Source organism: Buteo buteo, chromosome 9 (genome assembly GCF_964188355.1).
Source record: "Buteo buteo chromosome 9, bButBut1.hap1.1, whole genome shotgun sequence".
Lineage (NCBI taxonomy): Eukaryota > Metazoa > Chordata > Aves > Accipitriformes > Accipitridae > Buteo > Buteo buteo.
The window spans coordinates 42,865,963-42,889,532 of NC_134179.1; the positions used below are offsets into that span (position 1 = coordinate 42,865,963).

A 23,570-nucleotide genomic window follows, 5' to 3' on the forward strand; every position below is an offset into this window, starting at 1 on the left:
GGGCCTCAACCCGCCCTGCTCCAGGCAGGAGTCCCCTGAGAAGCCGATGCCCACCTGGCAGCCCTTCCCCGAGGAAGGCGCCGGGCACAGGGCGATGCTGCTGCGTGCTACCGAAAATAAAACCCCATAATTAAGCTGCAGTTAATGAGTGAGAAGCCCTGCCCCGACCGCCACTGGGCGGAGGCGGGACTCGAACACCAGGCACCGCCGTGCGCCCGAAGTGCTCCCCCGCCCTCCCTCAGGCTGACGTGACTGACACCGCTTCCAGCCAATCGATTGTCAATAAGGGCTCAAGAGCCCGCCTCGCGTCACTGCGACCCCTGGTAGCCAGTAAGATGTCGAGAAGGTGAAGCCCCTCCCTCCGGGGCGGGGTCAAACGCAACGGTAGGTTATCCCAGCCAGGGGGTGAGCGTCCGTTTGGAATGAAGGGCAAAGCGACCAATAGAAGACCGAAGAGGGCCCGAACGGACGGGCGAATTATCCAATAGACGCCCGAGCTTCTAATTGACAGGCAATATAGCCAACCCGCACCCAGCGGGCGGGGCTCCCCGCGTGGCTTCCGTTCCCGTTGTGTGAGGGGCCGAATCCCAAACGGCCTCCGCGCTGCTCCTGCTGCCGCCGGGGTCTGGAGCCGGGCCTGGGGGCGCGGTGCCGTGCTGCGGCCTCCCCCGCTCCCCGTCACCTCTCCGGCCTCGCTGCGCCCCGGCTGGCCGCCCTCCTCCTCTCCCTCGGCCCGCTTCGCCATCCCGCTCCCTTCAGTCGGGCCCATCGCTCTCCTCCGAGCCCAGCCCGGGTCTCGCCCCCCTCCTCGCCTCGGCCAAGCCCACTGTCTCCCCTCAGCCCCGCCGCTACCCGGGGTCCCCTTGGCCGAGCCATGTCGCTGCACGGGAAGCGGAAGGAGATCTACAAATATGAGGCGCCCTGGACCGTGTATGCCATGAACTGGAGCGTCCGGCCGGACAAGCGGTTCCGTCTGGCTCTGGGCAGCTTCGTGGAGGAGTATAACAACAAGGTGGGGAGCGGCGGCGGCCGGGCCCGGCTCTACCGGCAGCGAGCGGTGGGGCCGGGGCAGAGTGAGGGGGAGGAGGGGCCCGATCCTCTTCATCCCAGCGGTTTAAGGGGCTCCCCAGTCCCGGGCACGACCCCCGCGGTTGGTGTGGCCGGAGGGAGTCCTCCTGCCTTGCCCTCGGCACTGGGAGCTGTGTAGAGCTTTCGGATGTTCCCCTGAAGTGCAGGGTGCTGCCCTAGGTCGGGCTGGTTTCCTTCTTGTGAGTCCTCAGCTGCTGGGAGACTGAGGGACTGGGAGTGGGAAGAGCCATGGGGGATGCTGCTGGCTGCTCCTCAGCCAGGAATGTCCTCTAGTTTGAGCATACCTGGCTTTTTTTTTTGGTACGGAAGAAAGTTTATGGCCAGGACTAAAGTTTGCGCATATACAGGGTGTTGGAGGCTATGTTAGAAGTGTTGTGCAGTTCTCGTTATACTTTCTTGCTGTGGAGGGCTTCCCTGTGATAACTTTTTTCAGAGTATATAAACCACTTTCACTGATTCCTCAGTACCTTTACTTTTTTCTGAGAGCAAGGGTGTAATGAGGCATGAGATTGTATCTTCAGTGTTTCCTTGCCAAATATAAGCAGAGAACCTTACACTCTATTACAAGGCTACATGTTCACCACTCCAAACACTTGTGCAGTGATTTCTGAAAGACTTTAATGTGCTAGTCTGGTATAATGAATTCATATAAATAAAAGAGAGATGAGGAAATGGACGTAGCTATAGAGCATCATGAAATTTGTATGAAACTAAAGGTTTTGTAAATACAGCTTTGTGTGTTTATAGCATGTGTGCTTTTTAGCTTTGTCAAGCTGTTCAATGGAGGTTGTGGAGAATAATGTCAAAGTTGGTGTTGGGGATTGGGCTCTGTGCAAGGATGGAATGAGAGGAGGTGACAGTAAGGCAGGGGTGACATCTCTTAGAGTGGTTAAATTACTGCACTTGCAGCAGTCCCTGACATGGTACTTCTACTGAGCACTTTGTGGTTCAGTCAGTATGAGTTGGCTGTGTATGAGTTGTCTCCTTATGCTGGTGAGAGCTGTTGTGGTTCTGGGAGTACTGCTGGGGAAAGGCAGGCCCCTGAGCTTGAAAACTTTTCATTTGTTTAAAGACCAACTTGAAAATGTTTTTGTAGTATGTACTCTGAGAAGCTAAAATAATGAACTTGCAAACAGTTTTTTGTTGGAGTGATAGAATTGGTTAATAAGGTGTCATGGTTTAACCCCAGCTGGTAACTAAACACCACACAGGTGGTCACTCGCTCCCCCCCACCCAGTGGGATGGGGGAGAGAATTGGGGGAAAAAAAAAAAAAGGTAAAACTTGTGGGTTGAGATAAGAACAGTCTAGTAGAACAGAAAGGAAGAAACTAATAATGATAATAACAACAACAACAAAATGACAGTAATAATAAAAGAATTGGAATATACAAAACAAGTGATGCACAATGCAATTGCTCACCACCCACTGACTGGTGCGCAGTTAGTTCCTGAGCCCCGCCCCCCAGGCCAACTACCCCCAGTTTATATGCTGGGCATGGTGTGACATGGTATGGAATACCCCTTTGGCCAGTTTGGGTCAGCTGTCCTGGCTGTGTGTCCCCTCCCAACTTCTTGTGCCCCTCCAGCCTTCTTGCTGGCTGGGCATGAGAAGCTGAAAAATCCTTGACTTGGTCCAAACATTACTTGGCAAGAACTGAAAACATCAGAGTGTTATCAACATTCTTTTCATACTGAACCCAAAACATAACACTATACCAGCTACTAGAAAGAAAATTAACTCTACACCAGCTGAAACCAGGACATAAGGGCATATGCGTTTATGTTGCCTTTACCTCCTCAAGTTTGGACCATTCCCTGGGGTTGCTCTTGACTACAGCATGATCAGGTCAACTTTTCAGTTCAGGCTTCAAGTGTAAAGCAGTTGAGTCAACCACTCTCTTTTCTAGCTTTTACCCTCACAGTTGTTGCAGACAGAAATTGTGTGGGACTATGTAAATTACTGCTGTCTGTAAATATTCCCCAGGGCTTCTCTTGACCTCTGTGCTTCAGAAATAACTATTCTGTTGACTTCAGTCCATGTAAGCACCACATGCTCAGAGATCTATGTGGTGTGCAGAGCTGGAAACTAACTGTATGAGAATGAGATGCCAGTCTGGATGCTGCTGATACAGAAGTAAAGATGATATATGATTAAAAATTAAACTTGTACAATAAATGCAGCAAAATATAACCTTCACTTTGCTGAGACGTTTTGCTTGTCTCTGATATTTCAAAGAGTGATTTTTTGTGTGTGTTTGTGCATTTGGTTTTCTTGTTTGGTGCTCTTTGTAGTGCTTTCAGTGCAGCCTTCCACTGTAGGAAGATAGCTAACAGAGAGCTGTCTTGGGTAATTGCAAGTGTTGTTATTGCTTAGAGCATTGATGTTGTCGTCTTTACTTTGGGGACCAGAACAAGCTTCGGAGTGGTGTTTCATCTGTACTGTCTTTATGGTGTCTGACTCTCACAGCTTTGCTGAATCTTTTAGAGGATATGGAAACATTCAGGAAACAGCTTCATGCTCTAGATTGGGAACTCTTGGACAGATACTGTACAGGTGCACACTAGTTATAAACTTCAGCTCCAGCGCCTGCCCAGGTAAATGGTATAACTAAAGGAACAAAGGGAAAGTATTGAAGTTGCCCTGTTTAAGTAGTCCGTAACGTTGTACTGCAAAGAGTCTGGAGCAGTTGGTTTTATAAGCCTGACTTCTGGGGTAAGCAGAAATTTAAGATTTTTACAGGGCATGTGTGAAAGCTTTGTCCTCCTGCATAATTTGCCCTTCACAGTTGACTTGTTTTATATTGCCAGCTTCTGACATCAAAATGCACTGATAGGTACAGTTGGCACTAATTAAAAGAATAATGAAAACTCATTTTCATTTCAACTTTCTCTTTGCACTCATAATCTTTAGAGGTTTTTGACAAGCTCCAAACAACAGATCTGTTCCTGATGTTGCAATGGTTTGTTCCAAATAACTGGCTTTCTTCCTTACCCTTAATAAACTAAAAAAAAATAGTCTGGAATAGCAATTCTAGCTTGCTTAAAATTTAATCAAATAAGTGGATATACCTTTTCCTTATTGCTCTTCTGGTTTAGGGTTTCTTTTAAAAAGGTGCTTTTAAAAAGACTTAATGCACCAAGTGTTTGCTGCAGCAGAAGCGCTCACTGAGGGAATTACGGTGAAAGAAAGAGGAGAGATTCTTGTCTGGTTTGTCTCTGATTTTTCTATTTCTGTAGTAATTATCCAAGCTTGAAGTACTTATGGGTTACATATATATAATAGCTGTTTACACCTCTGTTTCATGGGGAACTCAAATCTATTGACTGCCAAACCCTAATTTACTGCTATTCCCAATTCCCAAACTCTTCTAACCTCTGTCAACCCCCGCACTAACACGCTGTATAGCATACCAGAAAGCCAGTTGCCAAGAACTGTTCGAACCCCAAAGGAGTTTTGTTTCAGCTTGTACACCTTTGCTGATCAAATCACTGGTACAAGAAGAGAGATGAGTTGCTCCAGTTGGAAGAACTAAAATTATTTAAGGTAGTGTTTCCTGAACTTCTTGGATTAGGAAATTACTGTCAGCCTTTATAATATCTTATGGATCACTGGCCTAATGGGAGGGAACAGAGGTGTTTGTAAATCTCACTGTTAACGCTGTTCTGCAGGCTCCTGACTATGGCTTCATGAATCAGGAACAATCTGTGGAAAATGTCAGGAAAGGCTGATTTTGGGATCTATCTGCAAGACAAAACTGGAGTCCAGTTTAGAAAACCGTAGAGGGTGGTGCTGTACACTGCTCGCTCCCACCTCTGGAGCAGACTGACAGGTTATGCCCATGTGCTTTCCCAGGTTGCCACCTTCTCCGGAACAGTGCCTTGAATCAGAGAGCATTCAGGGTGCTTGTTTTACTGAAGGGTCATTTTTTCTGTAAGGTTTAGAGTTGCAAAGAAAAATTGATTGCATGTTGAAGATTAATTGGTGCAGTGAGATCTTTCTGAGTGTACATGACCCTAATATAATTGTGAAATGTTGTTCTTGGTAGTTACTAATTAGATTAAAGGGATATAGTGTTGGGTGGTGGTTTTTTTTAAAAAAGTACTGTAAACTTAGTTCACTATTCCTCAAACCATGCAAGAAAAAGTAGTAAGCTGTTACCAAATTCTGCATTGTTTAATTCTGTGTCTGATTCTTTTGGATCATGTTGAAGAGAGATGCAATTTTTTTTAGAAGTTAAGGAATGCGGATTAAAGGCACTTCTTTACTCAAATGCACTGTTGCAATTAAGCTTTATGTTGACAAAGGCTTGGATTATGATAGGAAAATCCACATCCAATTTTAGCATATCTTGATGTATTGGAGAAACAAATAATTATTTAGCACTCCTACCTACTGTCATAGCATAATTGCAAAACTGATGGAGATCGAACACACTGGTCCTTATTTTCCCACTGGAATGAATTACAGGTAGATGAATAATGGTTCAAATTGCATCCAGACTGACAGTTACTTTCCTGTTAGCATCACCTCAAGCATTACTTGGGCTGGACTTCAGGCAGTCCTTCATGCAGTAGCTGGCAGCAGCAAATCTTGCTTCATGTGCAGGAGGGAGAGATAGGGGTCTAATATAATCAGCATCCTGAAAATAATTCTATTGTTCCATCTCCTCTTGTTCAGCCTGGACAAGAGGATGAATAGAGGGATTCTGTAATCACTGTATGTGATCAAGTCTGAAGAGAAGAGTCATACTTTTGAATATGCTGAACTAGGAAAGAATAGAGCTTCTGGAGCAATATTTTCTGCTTCTGCTCCTTTCTCCGGGCAGACCGATGCCTCCTGCTCAGAGTTACCACAGGCTGCTGCCAGATCTGACAATCAGTGTCAGACACCTGATCTTCAGCAGTTGCCAGGAGCTCTAGTGTTGCTAATGAAATTTTTGTTCTCTAACCTGGCCTGCACCTAAAAATGTCAGAGATCATGAAGATACTGGGTTGCTACACAGTCATTCCTTTTTCTTCAGATCCAAGGAGGGGTTAAACATGAATATGTGGTGCAGGAATATATAAATTCACACCAATGAAAGTGGGTCCTCTGCTGTTTGAGATTTGCTTCTGGTTATGAGTATGTTGATTGCTTTGTATAGGCTTAATACACTCATATTGAGCTGAAAACAGTATAAGCAAAGGAGAAGAAATGATTAGAGGTCATTTGTCTTCTGATCCTGACCTTGCCACAAGATTTTCTATCACCAAGGACAATTTGCTTCCTTTGTGAAATCCGCTTAGTATTTCTGATCCCTAAAGGAGTTAGAAAGCTATTTGTCAATCACTTCAGAAGACTCGGAGATTCTTGACTGATTCATACTAGAGTGCAAAGTATAATGAGTAGCTGTAATAGAGAGAGTGCAAGGCAGACAAATACACAGTTTTTAGAAGCATACTTGAATATGTCTTTTAGGGTTTGTTATGGGATGAAAAGGATGGATCTTCTCATTGTGGCAGGGGGCAAGGTGTGCATTTGTTAAGAGCATCTCTAAATGGGCTGATAAGTGCTAACGTTGTAGTTTAAGATCCACTGAACCATTTGTTGGTTTCTGTTATGTGGAAAAAAATATGGTAGATTTCTGATCCTGGTTTAAATGTGTAGTTTATTAATCAAATTGCTTATCCCAGAATATTTAGGATTTTTCCAGATAAACATCTTAGAAAAAGTCAATTAAGCCACTGTTTCCAGGAGGAAGCTGCTGTGTGGAAAGTTCTAGGAAGTTCCTACCGTGAGCAGCTTACAAACTAATTGTTGTCAGTTGTCCCCTTAATGTTTGTGTTTGAACAGCATTTAACACAGTGGGGCTTTCATCCTGTTTAGGTCTTGTAGTCATTGCTAGGTTAAACGTATCCTCCCAGCACCATATTGTTCTCTGAACACTTTCTGACATGTCAATATTTTTCTAATAACATAATGTCTGGGACTTCATGTATTACTTCAGGTGTTGTCATGACCAAGCTATGTGGAGATAGTTTCTTGTTTGCTCTGTCTGGCATCACTCTTACAACTGGGCAAGTTAGCACTTCCCACTGTCACATGACCGTGCAAAAAAACTAATTTGGAATTCAGTTGCCTAGAGTCTTTCAGCAGACCTGCTTTCTTGGTTCTTTTCACACAAAACATTTGAATAAATATGTAAATATTTTAGCTTCCCAATTCTTTTATTTTTAAGTTTCAATTCTATTTTGCGTTCTGACTCTGATGTGATTAATGTGTATCTTAATTTTGTGCAGTTGTGACAGAACATTTTAGGTAATGTGATGCTGAAAACAGCTTGATAGCTAGCTGACATGATCTGTCACAATCTGCAGGGTTATGGCCAAGAATTCCATGATACGGATTTTAATTGTGGGTGGTTGTCATGCAAACTACAGCTTGTCCTGCTCTCTGAAGACGACATTGTCAACATCAGTTCAGTTAAAGATGAGTTGGAATAATGTTTGTGCAGTTTAAGTCTGTGATTTAAACTAGGCTTTGCAATGTGGAAAAGAGAAGGGTGGTCTTTAATCCTTTAGGATTGGATTTCGATTCATTTGAGATCATCTCTTCAAAGTAAAGCATGTTGGTGATTATGTATACTTCACTTTGCTTACATGCCCCAGCTAGGAAACAAAGCTTTAATGATTTCTCATTCTACTGACATGATGGTCCTTTTATATTGTCCTTGGGGTTACAGAAGGTGTCCTTCTGAAACACACTTAGTCTTAATGCTGTAATTACAAATTAGTATTTTGATAAAATGCTTTCTTTTAAAAATGGCTTCTTACAGGTGCAGCTTGTTGGTTTGGATGAAGAGAGCTCAGAATTCATTTGCAGGAATACATTTGATCACCCCTACCCTACCACAAAGCTTATGTGGATCCCAGACACCAAGGGAGTATATCCAGACCTGTTGGCCACCAGTGGTGACTATCTGCGAGTGTGGAGAGTGAGTAAATCCTCCCTAGAAAAAGATGAACCGTGATATTAATTATGCTGCATACTGATCTCATTTTCCCTCTAGACCAGATTTTTTTGAAGTTAGTTGTTTTCCTTTCAGGGTGTCTTGTCCTTGCTACAGTGTGGAGGTTAAGACATAAAATCAAGTCAGAGCACTTAATTACACTTAACTGCAATAATGGGACTTAATTGTGAAGACTATAGGAGAAGCAGAATTATCATGGTAGTTGCTGTTTAAATCACCTTATTGAAGATAGAGATGGTGACTGTTTTCTAGAGCTTTAGGATGTAAAGCTGAGAAGAAAGAGATGCGGGATTAACACCTTATGTTTTGGAAGTGCAAGTGGAACAAGTCATGTGATGTTGCTATTCAAGTCAGATGTTTTACTTTTTCTAAAGGTGGGTGAAACAGAGACCCGTCTGGAGTGTTTGCTGAACAATAACAAGAACTCTGATTTCTGTGCTCCACTGACATCATTTGACTGGAATGAAGTGGATCCTTACCTTCTAGGTGAGAATGACAAAATGCTGCATTTTCAGCATGGGAAAGACATGCTTTTGAATTTAGTTTTGTGAAGTCCAGGCTGTGACTGACTGCTGTGTCATTGCACGTCCACTGGTTAATTTGGTAACTAACTAGTGGACAAACTTCTACATCTTAGAAACTGCCATTGTCTTAGGTTAAACGTAAAAATAAAATGAGCAGCTCGTGTAGACTTTTTTGTATTGAAAGGTGACCTGTCCAGTACAGAATGGGTCACTTAAGTCTAGGGATGTTCCCTATTTGCAGATAGGGAGTCTCTGTCTTCAGGGCTGGTGAGCTGTTGTTGTAGTGCTAAGTAATGATGTACGTGAACTCCTGTGACTTATTTCAGTGTGTTCTGGAGTGGATAGAAAACTATGTACCAAGCTTTGTCTTTTGTGAAGCCATTTCAGCAGCAGGAGTAAAGCCAGGAGCCCTTAATTCAGTTGGAGGAGGGGGCTGAATGCTGAAGGTTTAATTATAGCCTACAGGACAAACTGTGAATCCAAGATGACTGATCCAGCAGAGGTTTGTTTCCCAGAAGAGTACAGCCATTTATGTCAGGGGGATTTGCCCAGAGATTAACAGTGATAATATGTCTTAGTAATTATTTACTACATGATTTATTTTTTGTGTGTTGCATCTCTCATCTCTTAAGAGCTTTACTGCTAGCCCCACCTTCAGTCCACAGAAACAGTCAATTAATAATAGTACGCTATCGCAACACTATGATTGAATTTTGGTTTTGACATGCGCATGAGACTTAAAAGATACGAAAGCTCATCTCAGAGTTGCATCAGGCTTCTGAATAGATTGAAGTAGACATGAGCTATTTACACTTTATTCCTGTGTGGAAGACTATTTCTGCAGCTAAAAGGTTTGGGTCATTTAAATGCATGGTAGACTGTTAGCTGTTTGACATTCTTGATTTTAATTGTATGCTGTTCTTGCAGCTATTTTGATCTGTAGATGTTGGAGGATATTACGTGAATCCAGTAAGTGATTAAATAATTTGTGAGAATATTAATTTTGCTAATAGAAGTGTTTTTGTTTCAGGTACCTCTAGTATTGACACAACCTGCACTATTTGGGGTCTGGAGACAGGACAGGTTCTTGGAAGAGTAAATCTGGTCTCTGGCCACGTGAAGACCCAGCTTATTGCACATGACAAAGAGGTGATGGCTTTTTTTGATTGTTTACATTGCATGTTTTTTAAGCAGTAGAAAAGGAACAGAACTTTTCTGTTTTCCCCCTTTTTCTTGAAAAATCTAATGATCTGAAAAGATAACTTATCCAAGATTAAGATATATAGTTTTGAGTACCAAACTAAAACTACACGATTGGCTATCAAAACTGCTCTGTTTACTCATCATACAATCTCGACTTGAGACTATGCTTGTTTTACTAGATTATGCTCCGGAATATTTTAGAAAAATGAGGTAAAATGTCAAACTGAAATTGAAATCAACTGCATATCAATGGTAATAAACAACCTGAAGATTCTTTCATTTTAACATAATATTACTTTTCAGCAATTAATATAAAAAATCTGAGTCTGGGAAATGGATATACTTAGTTTCAGTGAATGACCCTATAATGACATAACTCTTTAAGTTTCGTCCCCTCATTTTGGGAAGTGTAATAACTAAAAACTTGCTAGCAACATCAAGTATTTAACAGAATATGTCACAACTGGATCTGCTATCCATATGTAAAGTCCATTTTACTGCAAATTAGGAGGCAGTATGCTCTCTAGATCTAAGGTTGTGTTTTTCTCTCTCCTGTTTCTGAGCAGGTGTATGACATAGCATTTAGCCGTGCAGGTGGTGGGAGAGATATGTTTGCTTCAGTTGGTGCAGATGGCTCAGTGAGGATGTTCGATCTCCGTCATCTGGAACACAGCACCATAATTTATGAGGACCCACAGCACCATCCACTGCTGCGTCTCTGCTGGAATAAGCAGGATCCCAACTATCTTGCTACAATGGCCATGGATGGCATGGAGGTAAGGCAGCAGCTCATCTTCTGTAGGTGCTAGTGGTTGTGATTTTTTGGGGGAGGTGGCTTGGTACTAATTAGCAGTCAGTTCTTTAAAGTAAGAGGGCAGTGTCAGTATCTGAACTGGAGTATGATTAAGGACCAATTGTTAGGGCACTAACTTCAGTAGGAGTTAAAGAAGTAACTTTGGCATTATAAACTTGAAGATTTCTATGGCTCGTATGTATTTCACCTGGTTTATGAGAAGGGTCTGTGAGCCAGTTGGGCAATAGTTTTCACAAAATCTTAACTGCCAGTGTTTTAATCACCTTATTCTTTCTCAGTTCAGTGTACGAGACAGCGTATCTTAGTTTGCCACTTGTGCCACTTCAGAGAAGCATAATTTGTTTGCCCTTGTTGCATAACTCACAAGCCTTCCCTGTGGGGTCTGACTCCTTTTGGGAAACACTAACCAGCTAGAAGCTATTCTTTGAGAACAGTGTTTGCTTGCCAAAATATTTGGTTTCCTGAAGAAACAAAAAAATGCAGGTTATTAATTTAGTTGTTTTTTTGTTTCTGAAGGTTGTGATTCTAGATGTCAGAGTTCCCTGCACGCCTGTTGCTAGGTTAAACAACCACAGAGCATGTGTAAATGGAATTGCTTGGGCACCTCATTCTTCCTGCCACATTTGTACAGCAGGTAAGTGTGATCCATCCCTATCCAGCTGCATCGGTGAATCTAAGAGCCTCTGACTGCATTTCCAAAATCCTCTCTTGCCAAAAGCTTATGTGGATCTCTGCCTGCCTTTTGCTAAAGAATACCTGCAGTTTAGAAGCCCTTTATTAATAGACTTCCCTAAAATTTTTATGGAAATGGACACCTACTGGAGCTTATTGCGTGGAATTAGTGAGCTCAGTGCCCAAACTGTGCATCTGCTTTGGCTGAGCTCTATTAGTTTAATGCTCCTTATTTCTTTGCAATCTACTGTTTAAATGTTTTCAGTTTCAATCTACTGACCATTTGGTTTTCAACTCTGTCCTGGATAATGTATAATGATTCAAGCTTATTTTTTTGTAGCGTAGTTGTATCATTGCATCTCTGGCTTGAATACCCATGAGGACTGCAACAGCCATATCCTATATAGCTTCTTGGACTATATGCCTGTTAGTAGTCATGCACGGACATCTCATTATACTTTGATTCTACTTCGATTTTTCTCTTCCATTTGCAGCGGATGACCATCAGGCTCTCATCTGGGATATCCAGCAAATGCCTCGTGCCATTGAGGACCCTATCTTGGCCTATACAGCAGAGGGAGAAATCAACAATGTACAGTGGGCATCAACTCAGCCAGACTGGATAGCTATCTGCTACAACAACTGCCTGGAGATTTTGAGAGTGTAACATTACTGCTTCATGCCACATTGAGGCAGGGCTGTATAATTTCCCCTCCCCTCTAAAGTAAGAACAACACAAGTCAAGTGGCCAGTATCTGTTGTTGCTTTGCATCTGCTGTTACAAGAAACTGTTACAAGAATCAATGGCAGGTGTCTCCTGTCTCTCCAAGACTCTAAAATGCAGAGACGTGCTGAGCCTCTTGGACCTTCTGGGTTCTGATTTTCTTTTTTTTTTTTCTCACTTAAAGTTCTGTATATTTGTTTGTTGACTGTATTAATAAGCTTGCAGGCTTTTAAGTTGCTGCATATGTCCATGTGTTTGTCAGCCAGCTGAGGCAGCACATCAACTAGTTTAATAGATGCAGGTGCAAAACAAGGTGGGGGAAAAAGACATTGATGTTAACAGCCACCTTGGCAGGAATCTTTATCATTCCTGTTGTTGCTGCCTCTAAACTGTTTAAACATTTGTATGTTTTTTATATATTGGGCTAACTTTCTATTGAGTAAGGTTTTTCTCCCTAATTCTTACTTTTGATATGTGATCCACTTCCATATGCCCAAAGCAGGATCTATTCGTTGATACAAATCACAATAATGCTGCAGGCTCCCTGGCAGTAAAGGCCTGCCAATTAACTGTTGCCTTGGCTCTCTATACCTGGTTACCTGGCAGAATTTTCTGGTGCTGTGAAGTACTTGTTGCACAATTTCTTTACACTTTTCTGATGCTAGAGGCAGTTGTTACTGTGGTAGGCCTTATTTTTAAATTATAACTGAATTTGTGTGTATCCTGCAGTTGTGTTAGCTAACAGAATGGTAATAGGTTTCAGAAAGAAGATACGTGCATGACTTAAGCTCCCAGGAGGTAAACAACTCCTGAAAAAATGTGATTTGTAATGGACTTGGGATTGACACTTCCAATCAAATGATTTCCCCTCGGAAGACTTGCTATCTAAACCAAAATAAAATGGTTTCACACTTTGTAGCTTGCTTGATTGGCAAATAATATGAGCAAGATTTTTGTGGTTAGCCTGTACGTTGGAGGTTCTTTGCGTTTGGCCTGTGTTCCTGGGAGTTCTTGAAAGGAGTGCAAAGCAATCTTTTTTCCAACATGTATTTGCTTTGTACTGTCAGGTCTTGTTGAATGAGCAAGATGAGTTGGAAAGGCTGGTCTGCTATCCAAATGAAAGCTGTTTCTCTGAAAGAAATGATTCCCTAATGTAATGCACAATGATGGGTTTAAAAGGAAAGAAACTGTGCCACAGAGGCTAAGGTTTGGCATTTGTCATCCTCGTATCTATTGGGGATGTGCCCAAGGGCTTCTGTTTCTGTTTTGAATAGTGGATTGCTCTACAGTAATACTTTTCAATCAAAACTGAGTGGATTAGGCAAGATAAAAATCTTTGTTGATAACATAGCTACTCGGATGAATGCTCTGCAGTACTCTTCCAATGAAGACATGACAACCATAGCTGGTCTGTAAGGGTATACCAGCTGAGTTTTGATGTAAATGTCAGAAACTATCAAAATTGTCTTTCCACCTAATGAGTATTCACCTGCAACTGGAGGCAGCATTATAAATAGTAGGACACTGGAAAAGTTGAATCTTGTCAGTTTATGCAGGAAAGGCAAGTTGCGAAAAGCAATTGCTGTGAAACAGTGAAGCTGACGCTGAAAGCGCTGTCAAATACAGAACAGAATTTGAAAAGTTTTGTCATTCTGGACATACAGAAATACTCTTCTACAGGCTGCTTCTCAACATGGAGCTCAGAAAAGCACTGCCTTGTGAATTTGATAGGAATTCATTAGGGAGAGCTGTATTCCATCACCCCTTTTAATATCGGAGAACCAAGAGACTCTTAACACAGTTCAAGCTCATGTTTTGTCAGTGATGTTCTGTGTTCAGTTATGGGATATTTGACAGAAAGCTTGACTTGAAGGTCCGGTTTTCTTATTAGCAGCAGTGCTGAGAGTAGTGTGTTCCACAGACAGATTTGATCTAGATTTCAGAACAGCATTAGCCAAACAATTAGGTTATCACTTTGTACAATAGCACTTCATCTTAAACTGGAAAATACTTATGCAGACTGAAGTGAAAATTAGGATTTTCTTGGCAGAAGCATATAATGGCATTCACAGCTTTAGATACTCATGTAAAATATGTATACAGGCTTGCCATGTACTGTTTTAATTACAAACGGTAGGCATAATATGCTGTGTTACTAAGAGGGAACTACCTGTAATATTAGTAATTTTTGTAGTCCCCTTTATGCTTCAAAGTCTCATGCTTGTATAGATGGCATGAGTAAAAGATGAAATGTGTCTGTTGCTTAACTTAAAAATGCAACTGTAGAATTGTGCTTTAAAAAAAGGCATAAGATAATTTAGTTGAAAGTGAAGTCACTAGAAGACTCCATAGGCTATGCTAAATGGCAAATGCAATTTATTCCTAGAGGAATACGATCTGTTACACTAAGATGATGAGAAGAGAGCATGTATAAAGGGGCTAATAGTCTGAATAGCCAGGTAGCTTTTGCTACTTTTGGAAAACAATCCTGTTGTGAATCTGAAGAGGATCCAGTGTCAGTCCTTCCATCCATAAAAGTGCTTGAAGTTCATTTGTGGAATTGCATGCTCATTCCAAACTCGTCACAGGCAAATGAAGGAATCTTGTAGGCTCTGGTGGATTCTAAATAAAGCCTATATCCTGTTTGTTCAGTCAGTTGGGGTACCTTCTGGGTCTACAACATACGGCTTTGGGCATAATCCATTGCCATTCTTCATATGAAATTACATTTGAAATCACTAGAGGCTGTTTTGGAACAGGGAAATGCTACTTAAAATAGCTTCTTTTCAAAGAAGTTGCTTTAAAGGTTAATGACTGAAAAGACATGAAAATCCTCATGGGTGAGATGTTCTGTAGTGCAAATGGCACTTCCATATAGAGAAGGAAGTGAGAGACTTTGATGCCCTTTTGCCAGCACCTGCTGACACAGGGGCAGAGAGCTAACAGTCTACTTGCTGGTTCAAGTTTATTTGCAAGATAAAATAAAACCCTGAGACTTGTCACTGTAGCTTGTGAATCAGAAGATACAGTTTATCATATTTCACCTGCTTAACATTCAATTATGTTGGGTGTAAAGCCCCCATAAGCATTATTTTTTCCCAAAGTTTATGAAAAAAATACTTTGATATTCAACTTCAATAACTTTGTGCTTACTGCACAAGCAGAGGATGCAGAGCAGCTGCTTTCAAATGCCTCGTATCCCTTGAGTATAAAGTAACATTAAGGGAAAAGTGAGCATCAGTGAGGTTAGCAAAGCAGAAAAGCACATGCTATTGTTGGTACAGGCAAGACTGATTCTGGGACAAAAATATTTTTCTCTGAGTTAACTAGTTCTGTATCACTTCTCCAGTCAATTAATTCAAGATACTAAGCTATTGTTTAGTTGTTACTTTCTGTTTAAACCAAGCTTTCCATAGATTCCTACGATTATGTGGACAACCTGTTGCTAGTATATTGGCTCTCAACCAAGAGATCTTGATCGTGTAGAACTCATTAGTGAGGTGAAAACATACAGAAAACAAGTTGGATGTCAGATTATCATGTAGTATGCCAGCTCTGATAATTGTCTAAATGAAATGGGCTATGGTAGGTTGCATCTATGGGAATTGTACTTCTGCATGCAGGGATTTAAAAGGCAAGGATTTGAGTGCTTTGACAATCTATTTAGAAAGAAAACAGTGGTTTCAAAGAATGATACGAAAGGAGACTGATAATACAGGTTGTTCCTTATGGAACCTTGAAATGTACTTAACGGGGGAGGCATTGCCTCTCATAAGTCAAAGTTAATGATCCTTTCAAAACTTAGCTGTAATTACTCTCCTGAATGTTCTGGATAATAGTAAAAAGATCTATTTTTGCCTGGTGTTGCAATGAGAAAGCTGCATCAGTCTCAACTGTAGATCACTGCCTGCCAGAGACTAGGTGAGGGGAGGAGTCCGATATATTGGAATTTGCAGATGCTCTTGTGCTTGTTTTAAATGTAAATGAAGAAAGCTGAGTGTGTCTGTTTTGTTCTCTTGCAGATGGCACTTTAACAAGTATATTTTTGGTAAGATTAGGAGGGTAGTCATCTTTTCCTCAGCCCTTTTATGGTAGGCGTTTGTCTATGTTTTGTATAAAATGTTAAATACAACAGTCACTGAAATCTTAAACTGGTTGTCAGTATCTAGTGGACCTTCATCTGTTTCTACTGAACATCAAAAATGTGAGCACTTGATAATACTGTTAATGTTAAACTGACGCTCTGTATTCTGAGACTGACACAATCTTGCAAGGCCAACCCAAGTAATGTAGTGTTGCTTGTCACCCGGAGAGTCCCCTTTGCTTAGGAACTTGGTGTTTGGGAATCTTCTTTTCCACCGTCTGAACATGATAGCAGTAGTGGCAGGTTGGTTGTGTAAAGACGTAGCTGGATTCTTTGGATAACTTATTTTTGTGATGGAAAAAATGCAGCTGCTGTCTGTAAATTCATACAACCTTAATTCTTGAACTTGTCAATTCCATATGTTAGTGGTGTTTTAACTCTTCCAGGACATACTGGAAAGGATGAATGGCAGCAAGGGTAAGCTCTTGGATCAATAGATTGCACAGTTACAGTTCCATCAAAGTACTGAAGGGTTTAGTCTTCCCACTGCTGGTTAGCAAAATGGTCCTACCACCTCAAATCCAGAGTGTGTTATCCTGTCAGTTAACACAAATTCTCTGATACATATTTCCTAATTTCTACTGTCAGACCAATATTCCAGAGCAGGCCTGTATTTATTGTAGAGTGGGCATTAAAATGAGGTGTCCAAAATCAGTTCTGGAATGGGCAAAAGGTACTGTCAACTATGTCCCTGTTTCACTCGATCTTTGCAGAGAATCCAGGGAATTAATTGTGTGGCACTTAAAGAGCACTTTCTTATGCTTACTTAGAGATGCAGCTGTATTTCCCCCTGCTTACCCGAGAAGAGTCAGAAATGTCTCATTCTCAAGGATATTGAGAGGAGTACAGCATGCCCCGACTCTTTTTTTTTTTTTTTTTTTTTTGTTAGGAAGAGATCTCTAGAACTTCTGATCAGCACCTTTCACCAGCACTAAAAATCAGTTATTAAAAATGCAACTAAATACCAGTCACTGAATGCTTATCTAGTGATTCATGGCAGACTCCAGAGGCAAAGGCAGTTGTGAGACTTGCTTGCTGCTGCCTGATGTCAGATGATAACTTTGTCTGCCAAGTATCTCAGTGGCCTGTCATGCAGCCTCTGATACTCACTACCAAGCTAGAATTTCCATAATCATAGAAATAAAATAAAAATTATCTGTGTGGCTTCCATCAAGTTTATTTCTTTTCAGAAAATCCAACAAAATTAAGAAATAAGCTATTTCCTGAAAAAAATACTGTGGCCATGAGTAGCTGTAAGCCTGTATTCCAGCTCTCATCCCTTGGAGTTTGCTTTCCTGTTTGCAAGACGTGCAACTCGAGTCTCCTCTGTTAGAGATGAGGATTGGTCTGTCGAATCTGAACAAAGACAGAAATGCAAGAACCAGTGAATGAAAGAGTCCTAGTACAGCTGAGAAGCGATGTGTTGCTTTTTTTTGACAACCTGGTAAATATGAAATCTACTATTTAAAAGGAACGTTTTTTTTTAAACTTGGGTTGCTAGCAGTGTAAAATGTAATTTAAATCTGTTGCGCCGAAGCATTTTTGTTACCAATAGTCAAGTAGGAGATGTTTACTTTTATGTGTGTTTTCCCTTCTGCTCTTCCCATTCACAGTCCCGTTGTGGTAATTTCCTGAAGGTGTAATCTTTGTAGCATGATTGTACAAACATCCATATGAGATTCCTGACTTCTTGTTCTCACTAAAATATGTTAAAGCAATAGTAGTTTTACTTCTGTCCTTCTTTTCTCCACCTTCCGTACTGAGATTTGCAACTTCGCTAACTATACTGTCCTAGAGGAATCCTAGTATCCTGCTATTCAACAGACATATGTTGTTGACATGGATAACTGCAGTGTCCCTATATTCCTTTATTTTTATGGAGAAAATACAAAAGGTTTTGTTACAATGGATTTTAACACCTAGTCATGGAACCATATTGTTGAAACTATGTAAATTTTAAGGCAATTTTCTGAAATCGCTTGAAAGTGGAATGTTGCATCCTTTTATGCTATTTCCTGCTTCCTATGTAGTTTTATTCAGATTTTTTAACCTTCTTTCTAAGTTTCAGCCTCCTGTGTATTAGGTACAGTATTTTCTGCCTTTCATACTTTGTAATAAAAATGGAACATTTGTAGATTGACTGCAGTTCACTGTGTGGTGAGTTAAAAACTGGTACATGTGGGGGTGAGCAGGGAACTACTTCAAATAGGCTTCATGTATCCTGCATGAAGTTTATTGCTGTAAAAGGGAGGGTGATTGCTTTACCTTGTCTCTGCAAAACCGGAGAAGTGTATTCGTCTCTCATCCTACCGATACCCAAACAAACTAGATAATTCTAGCAAATCTAAGTTGCAAGTTACTCCAAATAATTATTTTGTTAGGAACCTAGTCACAACAGAACTTGGTTAATATTTGACGTACGCCTGCATTTACTGTCTTAAAACAAACCGACTGCGTGGTCCCTGTATGCTAGTGGTGTTAGTGCTTGTTTTCCAACTTCTTTGCATAGTGCTTGTTCCCTGCACAACAAATGGTAATTATCTGCCTGCATGTTTTTGCTTTTTAAGATGAGGGGGAGAGGGATTTTTTTTTTTCTTTTCAGTTCAAATAATTGGCCTCTAAGGCTTTTTGAATACAGGCAAATTGAAGACAAAGCAATTAGGCACTTAGCTTCTAAGTCTCTCCTGTGTATGGGTGACCTCTGTTAAAGGGAGTTTTCTTTACAGGCTCAGTCATTGGTGTCATTGTTGCTGGAACTAGGACCTAGAGGAGAGTAGGGTGGCAGAACTTAGAAATTTGTTTTTTACCTTAGACCTTGGTGAGCAAGACTGATGACTTCAGTATTTAGATCAACTAAACTGTTGTCTGACAACACTGCATTCCTCTCTAATTCTTTGTGTACTGGCTTTGAAATAAAAGCTTATTAAGCTTCATGACCACAGTGGAAAGAGTTGCCTGTAAAGATGCTGGTGTTTTTAAGCTATATATGGACTTTGTTCTAGTAATCCATATTTGGAAAAGATGCTTTCCTTTTAAGAATTGTTTGTCTCTTACCCTAGAAATGTATTTACATCCTCCTAGATTTTTTTTCCTTGGATCTGTGCTTTGGAATTCCCTAAAGAAACTTTCTCGACTTCCACTCTGGTCAAAGAAAGCAAATTCTCCAAATTGGAGCTGCTAGTGCAAAAAGTCAGGAACTAGTAGATGATGTGAGAAACGGACTGCCTGTCAGTGTGGCAAAACATGTGCCATAAGGTCCTGTAGAGCAATATGGGTAGAAAAAGAGACAAGGAGAGGTTCTCTGCCTTTTTCTAAGTATTAAGGAACAGCTGACATCTGGCAGGGCTGACTTGCTTGCTCTGCGACCCTGGGAAAGTTACTACTTCTCTCGTACCAGTTATAAGTGAAAAGCACATAATTAATCACTGATCAGTAAGTGGCTTGAAAATACTTGAAAATGAAAGAAATCCTGCACTGTAACAGAAGATACTACCCATAGGTGTAGAGAAAAAGTGATGTTTCCGATCATTTGAGGCCCTGACACTGTAACAAGCATTTAATCTTGTGCTTTTTCATTAGTACTGCTCTATAAACAGTCCAGACTGCCAGCTCAGAAGGAAGTAATGATCTAAAAGCATATAATATTTTTCACATCCTTCCTCCTCTTCTTTCTCTTTAGTTTTGCCCATTCCACAAGCAGAATGGCTCCGATTCTTTTAACGAGACAGCTTCAGAGCCCCCTCTACTGGAGTGCTGTCAGCAGTGGGACAGGCACAGCCCTCCTGCAGAATAGGACACAGCAGAATAGGACAGGTATGCAGCTGCTCTTCAGGGACTGGGAATAGGTTGCTCCAGGCGTACTTTTAAGGAGTTTCACGTGGTTGATGTATTCTGCTGGAGGTGAGGTAAGGTTTGCCCAATATATTTTCTGCCACGCTGTCCTGAAGTTGGATAATGTTAGTTTTCCATTAACTTTGTTTTCAAAGCTGAGAACACAACAAGAAAGCGTTAGCAGAATCAGAACTGCCTGGAATCAGTGAGATTGCTCTTCTTTCAGATCTGCAGAAAAGAGTGCAGAACACTTTCATGCATCCTTTGAAGATTTACAGGGTTTCTCCTCCTCCGCCCCTTCAATTTTTATTTCTTCTCAGTGTTCCTGTTCAGTGTCTCTGGCTGTGCAGCCTGAAATGTAGAATAAGGAAGTTTTGGCATGGGACAAGGCTCAGCCTGGAGACTGCTCAGCTCCCCAGGAAGGATGTGTCTACCTAAACAAGAAGGGAAACAGGAAGAAAAGAAGAAATAGTACATCTGATAGCAAGGAGAAAAGGCTCTTTGAGTGAGACAGGTATGCTTCAGAACATGGAAATACTACCGAAATAGAAAATAAGATGATGGCATAGTGATTAAGAGACTGGGAAAAGATGCCAGGACTTAAATCCCAAAGGTCTACTCCAGACTTCCTGTGTAACTTTTAACAAGTCAGTGGCTTTCTGTGCAATGCCCTTTAATCCCTAAAATAGGGATTACATTTCCTTTTCTTACTTCACGCTGCGTGACAGCATTAAACAATTAGGTCTCTATAAAGTTCCTTTAAAACAAATGGGCTAACTATAAACATAGTAGCTCCTGAAGAATCTCGGTGAATATCTTTACTGATGATTTTACATTAAATGACCTCAAACAATCTGAATAGCTTTAAGTTGAAGAATTAAGTATGTTTTGTTGTTGCTGTTTACAGGAATGAAGCTTCTCTTTTGGAAAGCCATAGCTTTGAAAGGATGTGGGCAATCTGGGTGGAAAACCACAGAATATCAGTTTGTACCATAGCGTTATTGGTAAAATAAATAACGTGATTCTTATGCACAAAAGTAGTGTAGCGTTAAGTAAAGGTGAAAAAGGAATTACTTGTTTTTTCTCAAGTTATTCAAAAGGGGTGCTGATTTTGATAGAAACTTTGATTCCAGTTCAGGGAGGGTGTACCAGCTGGGTGGGGGTGGGGAGCAAGGGAGGGCTATAGTGGTCAAAAAAAAAGGCCTAATGGCACTTTCATATAGGTAGTGTTGTGATAATGTCTGTAAAATGAGAATAGAACCACAAATTGGCACATAAAAATTGCTGGTTTAGAAATTAGGCTTGATAGGTGGGTGAAGTGATGAACTGTTAAGGACAAATCATTCTGTTTTCAATTTGACAGAGGCGGGGAAAAAAGCTTCAGTGAAATCCAGACATCCTGGGCAGTTGGAGATGGAAAGAACGAGTTTTACCAGGGTGGCTGCCTCCTACCATCTGCTGGGAACTCCTGGCTCACTGTCACAAGCTGTGACTAGTTTGTCTAACATCTTTTGGACTTAAGTAAACCAAGTTTCTACATGAAGGACATGCATTTAGGTCTCATTTAACAGGACTTCTGTTAACTGAAAATTTTATGTGCAAACATGTAAGAACTGGAAGACAGACAAAAATACCAAATGGTAAGGTGGCAGTGGAGTGTTTTGACATCAGGGCTGGTGCGGTAGGGAATTAATACAGAATTTCTCCAGTTCTGGTCCCAAGAGTAATCTCACTAAAGCCTTTTTATAATGACCTTGGCACAAAAAGCGAGCATGATAATTAAATTTGGTGATGAACAAAAGTGGGAGGCTTCAATAATATGAGGGAACTAGAGAATCAATGACTTTGAAGAGTGAGAAATAGAGATGAGATGAAATGTAGCAGCAGAAACTGCAAGGCTGTTAATTTACAGACGAGGAGAAATTTGTGAAGGATGCTATGAGGTTTTTCACTTCTTGGAAATTAGTGAGGAAAGGAAGTTGTGGTTTAGTATTTGATAAAGGATGGTGGTGAGCCACCATGAAGCTGTGAAAAAGCATGTAGAAAAGTTGGTCCAAAAGCAATAATGATGCTGTCAAACAAGAGAGAGGAATTCAAATTGGAACAGGGGCAAAAAAGACTACCAGGAAGATACCACAAATACAAAGCTTGTATTATGAAGAGAGAGTGGCTTACTTGTCTGTTACAATGAAGACTGAAAGGAGATATGATTATCTTCTTGATGTATTTAGAGAGGAAAAATACCAGGGAAGAGGAAAGGATTATTTAAGTAAAAGGATAATCTTGACATGAAAACAAATGGCTGTAAGCTGGGCATGAAAATGGGGTAGAACAAACAGGAAAGGTAGAAACACTTTTCTAGCATCAGAGCAGTAAAACAGGAGGGACTAAAAAAAGGGAAGTCTAAACAATAACAGCATCAGTCTGGTTTTAAGATGGGAGCTTCAAAGTGGAATCTGTGGAAGTCATCTAGTCCAACCTTCTGCTGAAAGCAAGCCAGCTTCAAAGTTAGGTTATTGGCTTTGTCCACAGCTTCTTGCTCTAGAGAAGTCGGATCTGTTGATCTAAGCATTCCTTTACAGATTTGCATGTCTACCTAGTCTGACATAGTGAGATCTTTTTGTTATCCCATCTAGAGAGTTAAAAAAAAAAAAAGATAATTAATGATATCACAGATACTATTGTCATGCTTTGGCTAAATCCTAAATTCCTCCTGGTGTGTGGGATTTAGGTTCCTGCACTTGCCCACCCTTTTGAGAAATTTCCCTCTCCAATCCAGTTTTCTTCTTTGTGTGGCTTATCCAGTTGATATAACCTCTTTGACATTGCTGCTGTGTTGCCTGCAAGCAAAACCACTTAAAAAACAATACACTTGCTGCTAGACATTTGCCAGATTGAAAAGCAGCTGCTAAAACATCTGCTCGAGGTGGGTTTCCCAGCAGCAGGGTGGCCATTGCTGTGCCAGGGAAGAAGGGCTGTACTTTTGTTTAAAAAAACAAACAAACAAACAAAAAAAAACCAACACAAAACCAAAACCCTATGCTGTCCCTTTTGTGGAAAAGACGCTATAAAAATATCATCCCGCAGGTGGACTGGAAGCAGAAGGTGGGAAAGAGCAGCTGAAGCCTGCATGTCACTTTAAAAGGTATGATTTGATTTAATCTCACTTTATGAACTTTGAGTAGAATTCCTGGGTTAGATTGGACGATCACAGTAGCCCTTCTTTGCCCTAAAAGCTGTGAAAATCTGTTGTGTAGTATGTTTGGTTTGTTTTCGGGCTTTTCCCCCTCAAAGGTATTTGTATTTAGTGACACTGGTGAGCTTTTTAGCATGAGTGTATTCTGCTTATGGTCTGTGTGTTCAAGTTGGCTTGACAGAACTGCTAAATCTTAAAAAAATTGTCATCAGGTGTCTTAGTGAGTGAGGTCAGCAGTTCCACTTCTAACAACAAAAAAACTTTCTCATTAACTCCTAAATGAAAGGGGAGGAGATGCTGAATTTGAAATACGCTAGGCTAGAGTTCGCTTCTGCAGAATAGATCCAGAGCTTTACTTTCACG

General features: G+C 40.9%; 1 protein-coding gene across 3 annotated transcripts; it reads left to right on the forward strand.

The window, feature by feature from the left end:
- The first annotated feature begins 567 nt into the window (after positions 1–567).
- Positions 568–21,406, forward strand: DCAF7 (DDB1 and CUL4 associated factor 7). 3 transcript variants are annotated; one of them, XR_012651711.1, is made up of 11 exons: positions 568–1,012; positions 7,905–8,063; positions 8,474–8,585; positions 9,654–9,772; positions 10,393–10,602; positions 11,157–11,274; positions 11,807–12,036; positions 19,860–19,993; positions 20,332–20,525; positions 20,919–21,015; positions 21,375–21,406. XR_012651711.1 is itself a non-coding variant. In XM_075036255.1 (7 exons), the coding sequence occupies exons 1-7, from the start codon at positions 875–877 to the stop codon at positions 11,977–11,979; spliced, it is 1,029 nt and encodes a 342-aa protein (XP_074892356.1). In that variant the 5' UTR covers positions 568–874; the 3' UTR covers positions 11,980–18,320. The 3 variants fall into 3 exon arrangements, 1 of the variants encoding a protein (XP_074892356.1); XR_012651710.1 differs by lacking the exon at positions 21,375–21,406 and having other exon boundaries at positions 20,919–21,115; XM_075036255.1 differs by lacking the exons at positions 19,860–19,993; positions 20,332–20,525; positions 20,919–21,015; positions 21,375–21,406 and having other exon boundaries at positions 11,807–18,320.
- The last annotated feature ends 2,164 nt before the right edge of the window (positions 21,407–23,570 follow it).

Excerpts from the sequence above, each read along its gene's own strand:
- DCAF7 (XM_075036255.1), top strand. The coding sequence starts at position 875 with ATGTCGCTGCACGGGAAGCGGAAGGAGATCTACAAATATGAGGCGCCC. Across the intron at positions 1,013-7,904 it reads TGGAGGAGTATAACAACAAG|GTGCAGCTTGTTGGTTTGGA; the intron begins GTGGGGAGCGGC and ends GGCTTCTTACAG. Across the intron at positions 11,275-11,806 it reads CTGCCACATTTGTACAGCAG|CGGATGACCATCAGGCTCTC; the intron begins GTAAGTGTGATC and ends TTCCATTTGCAG.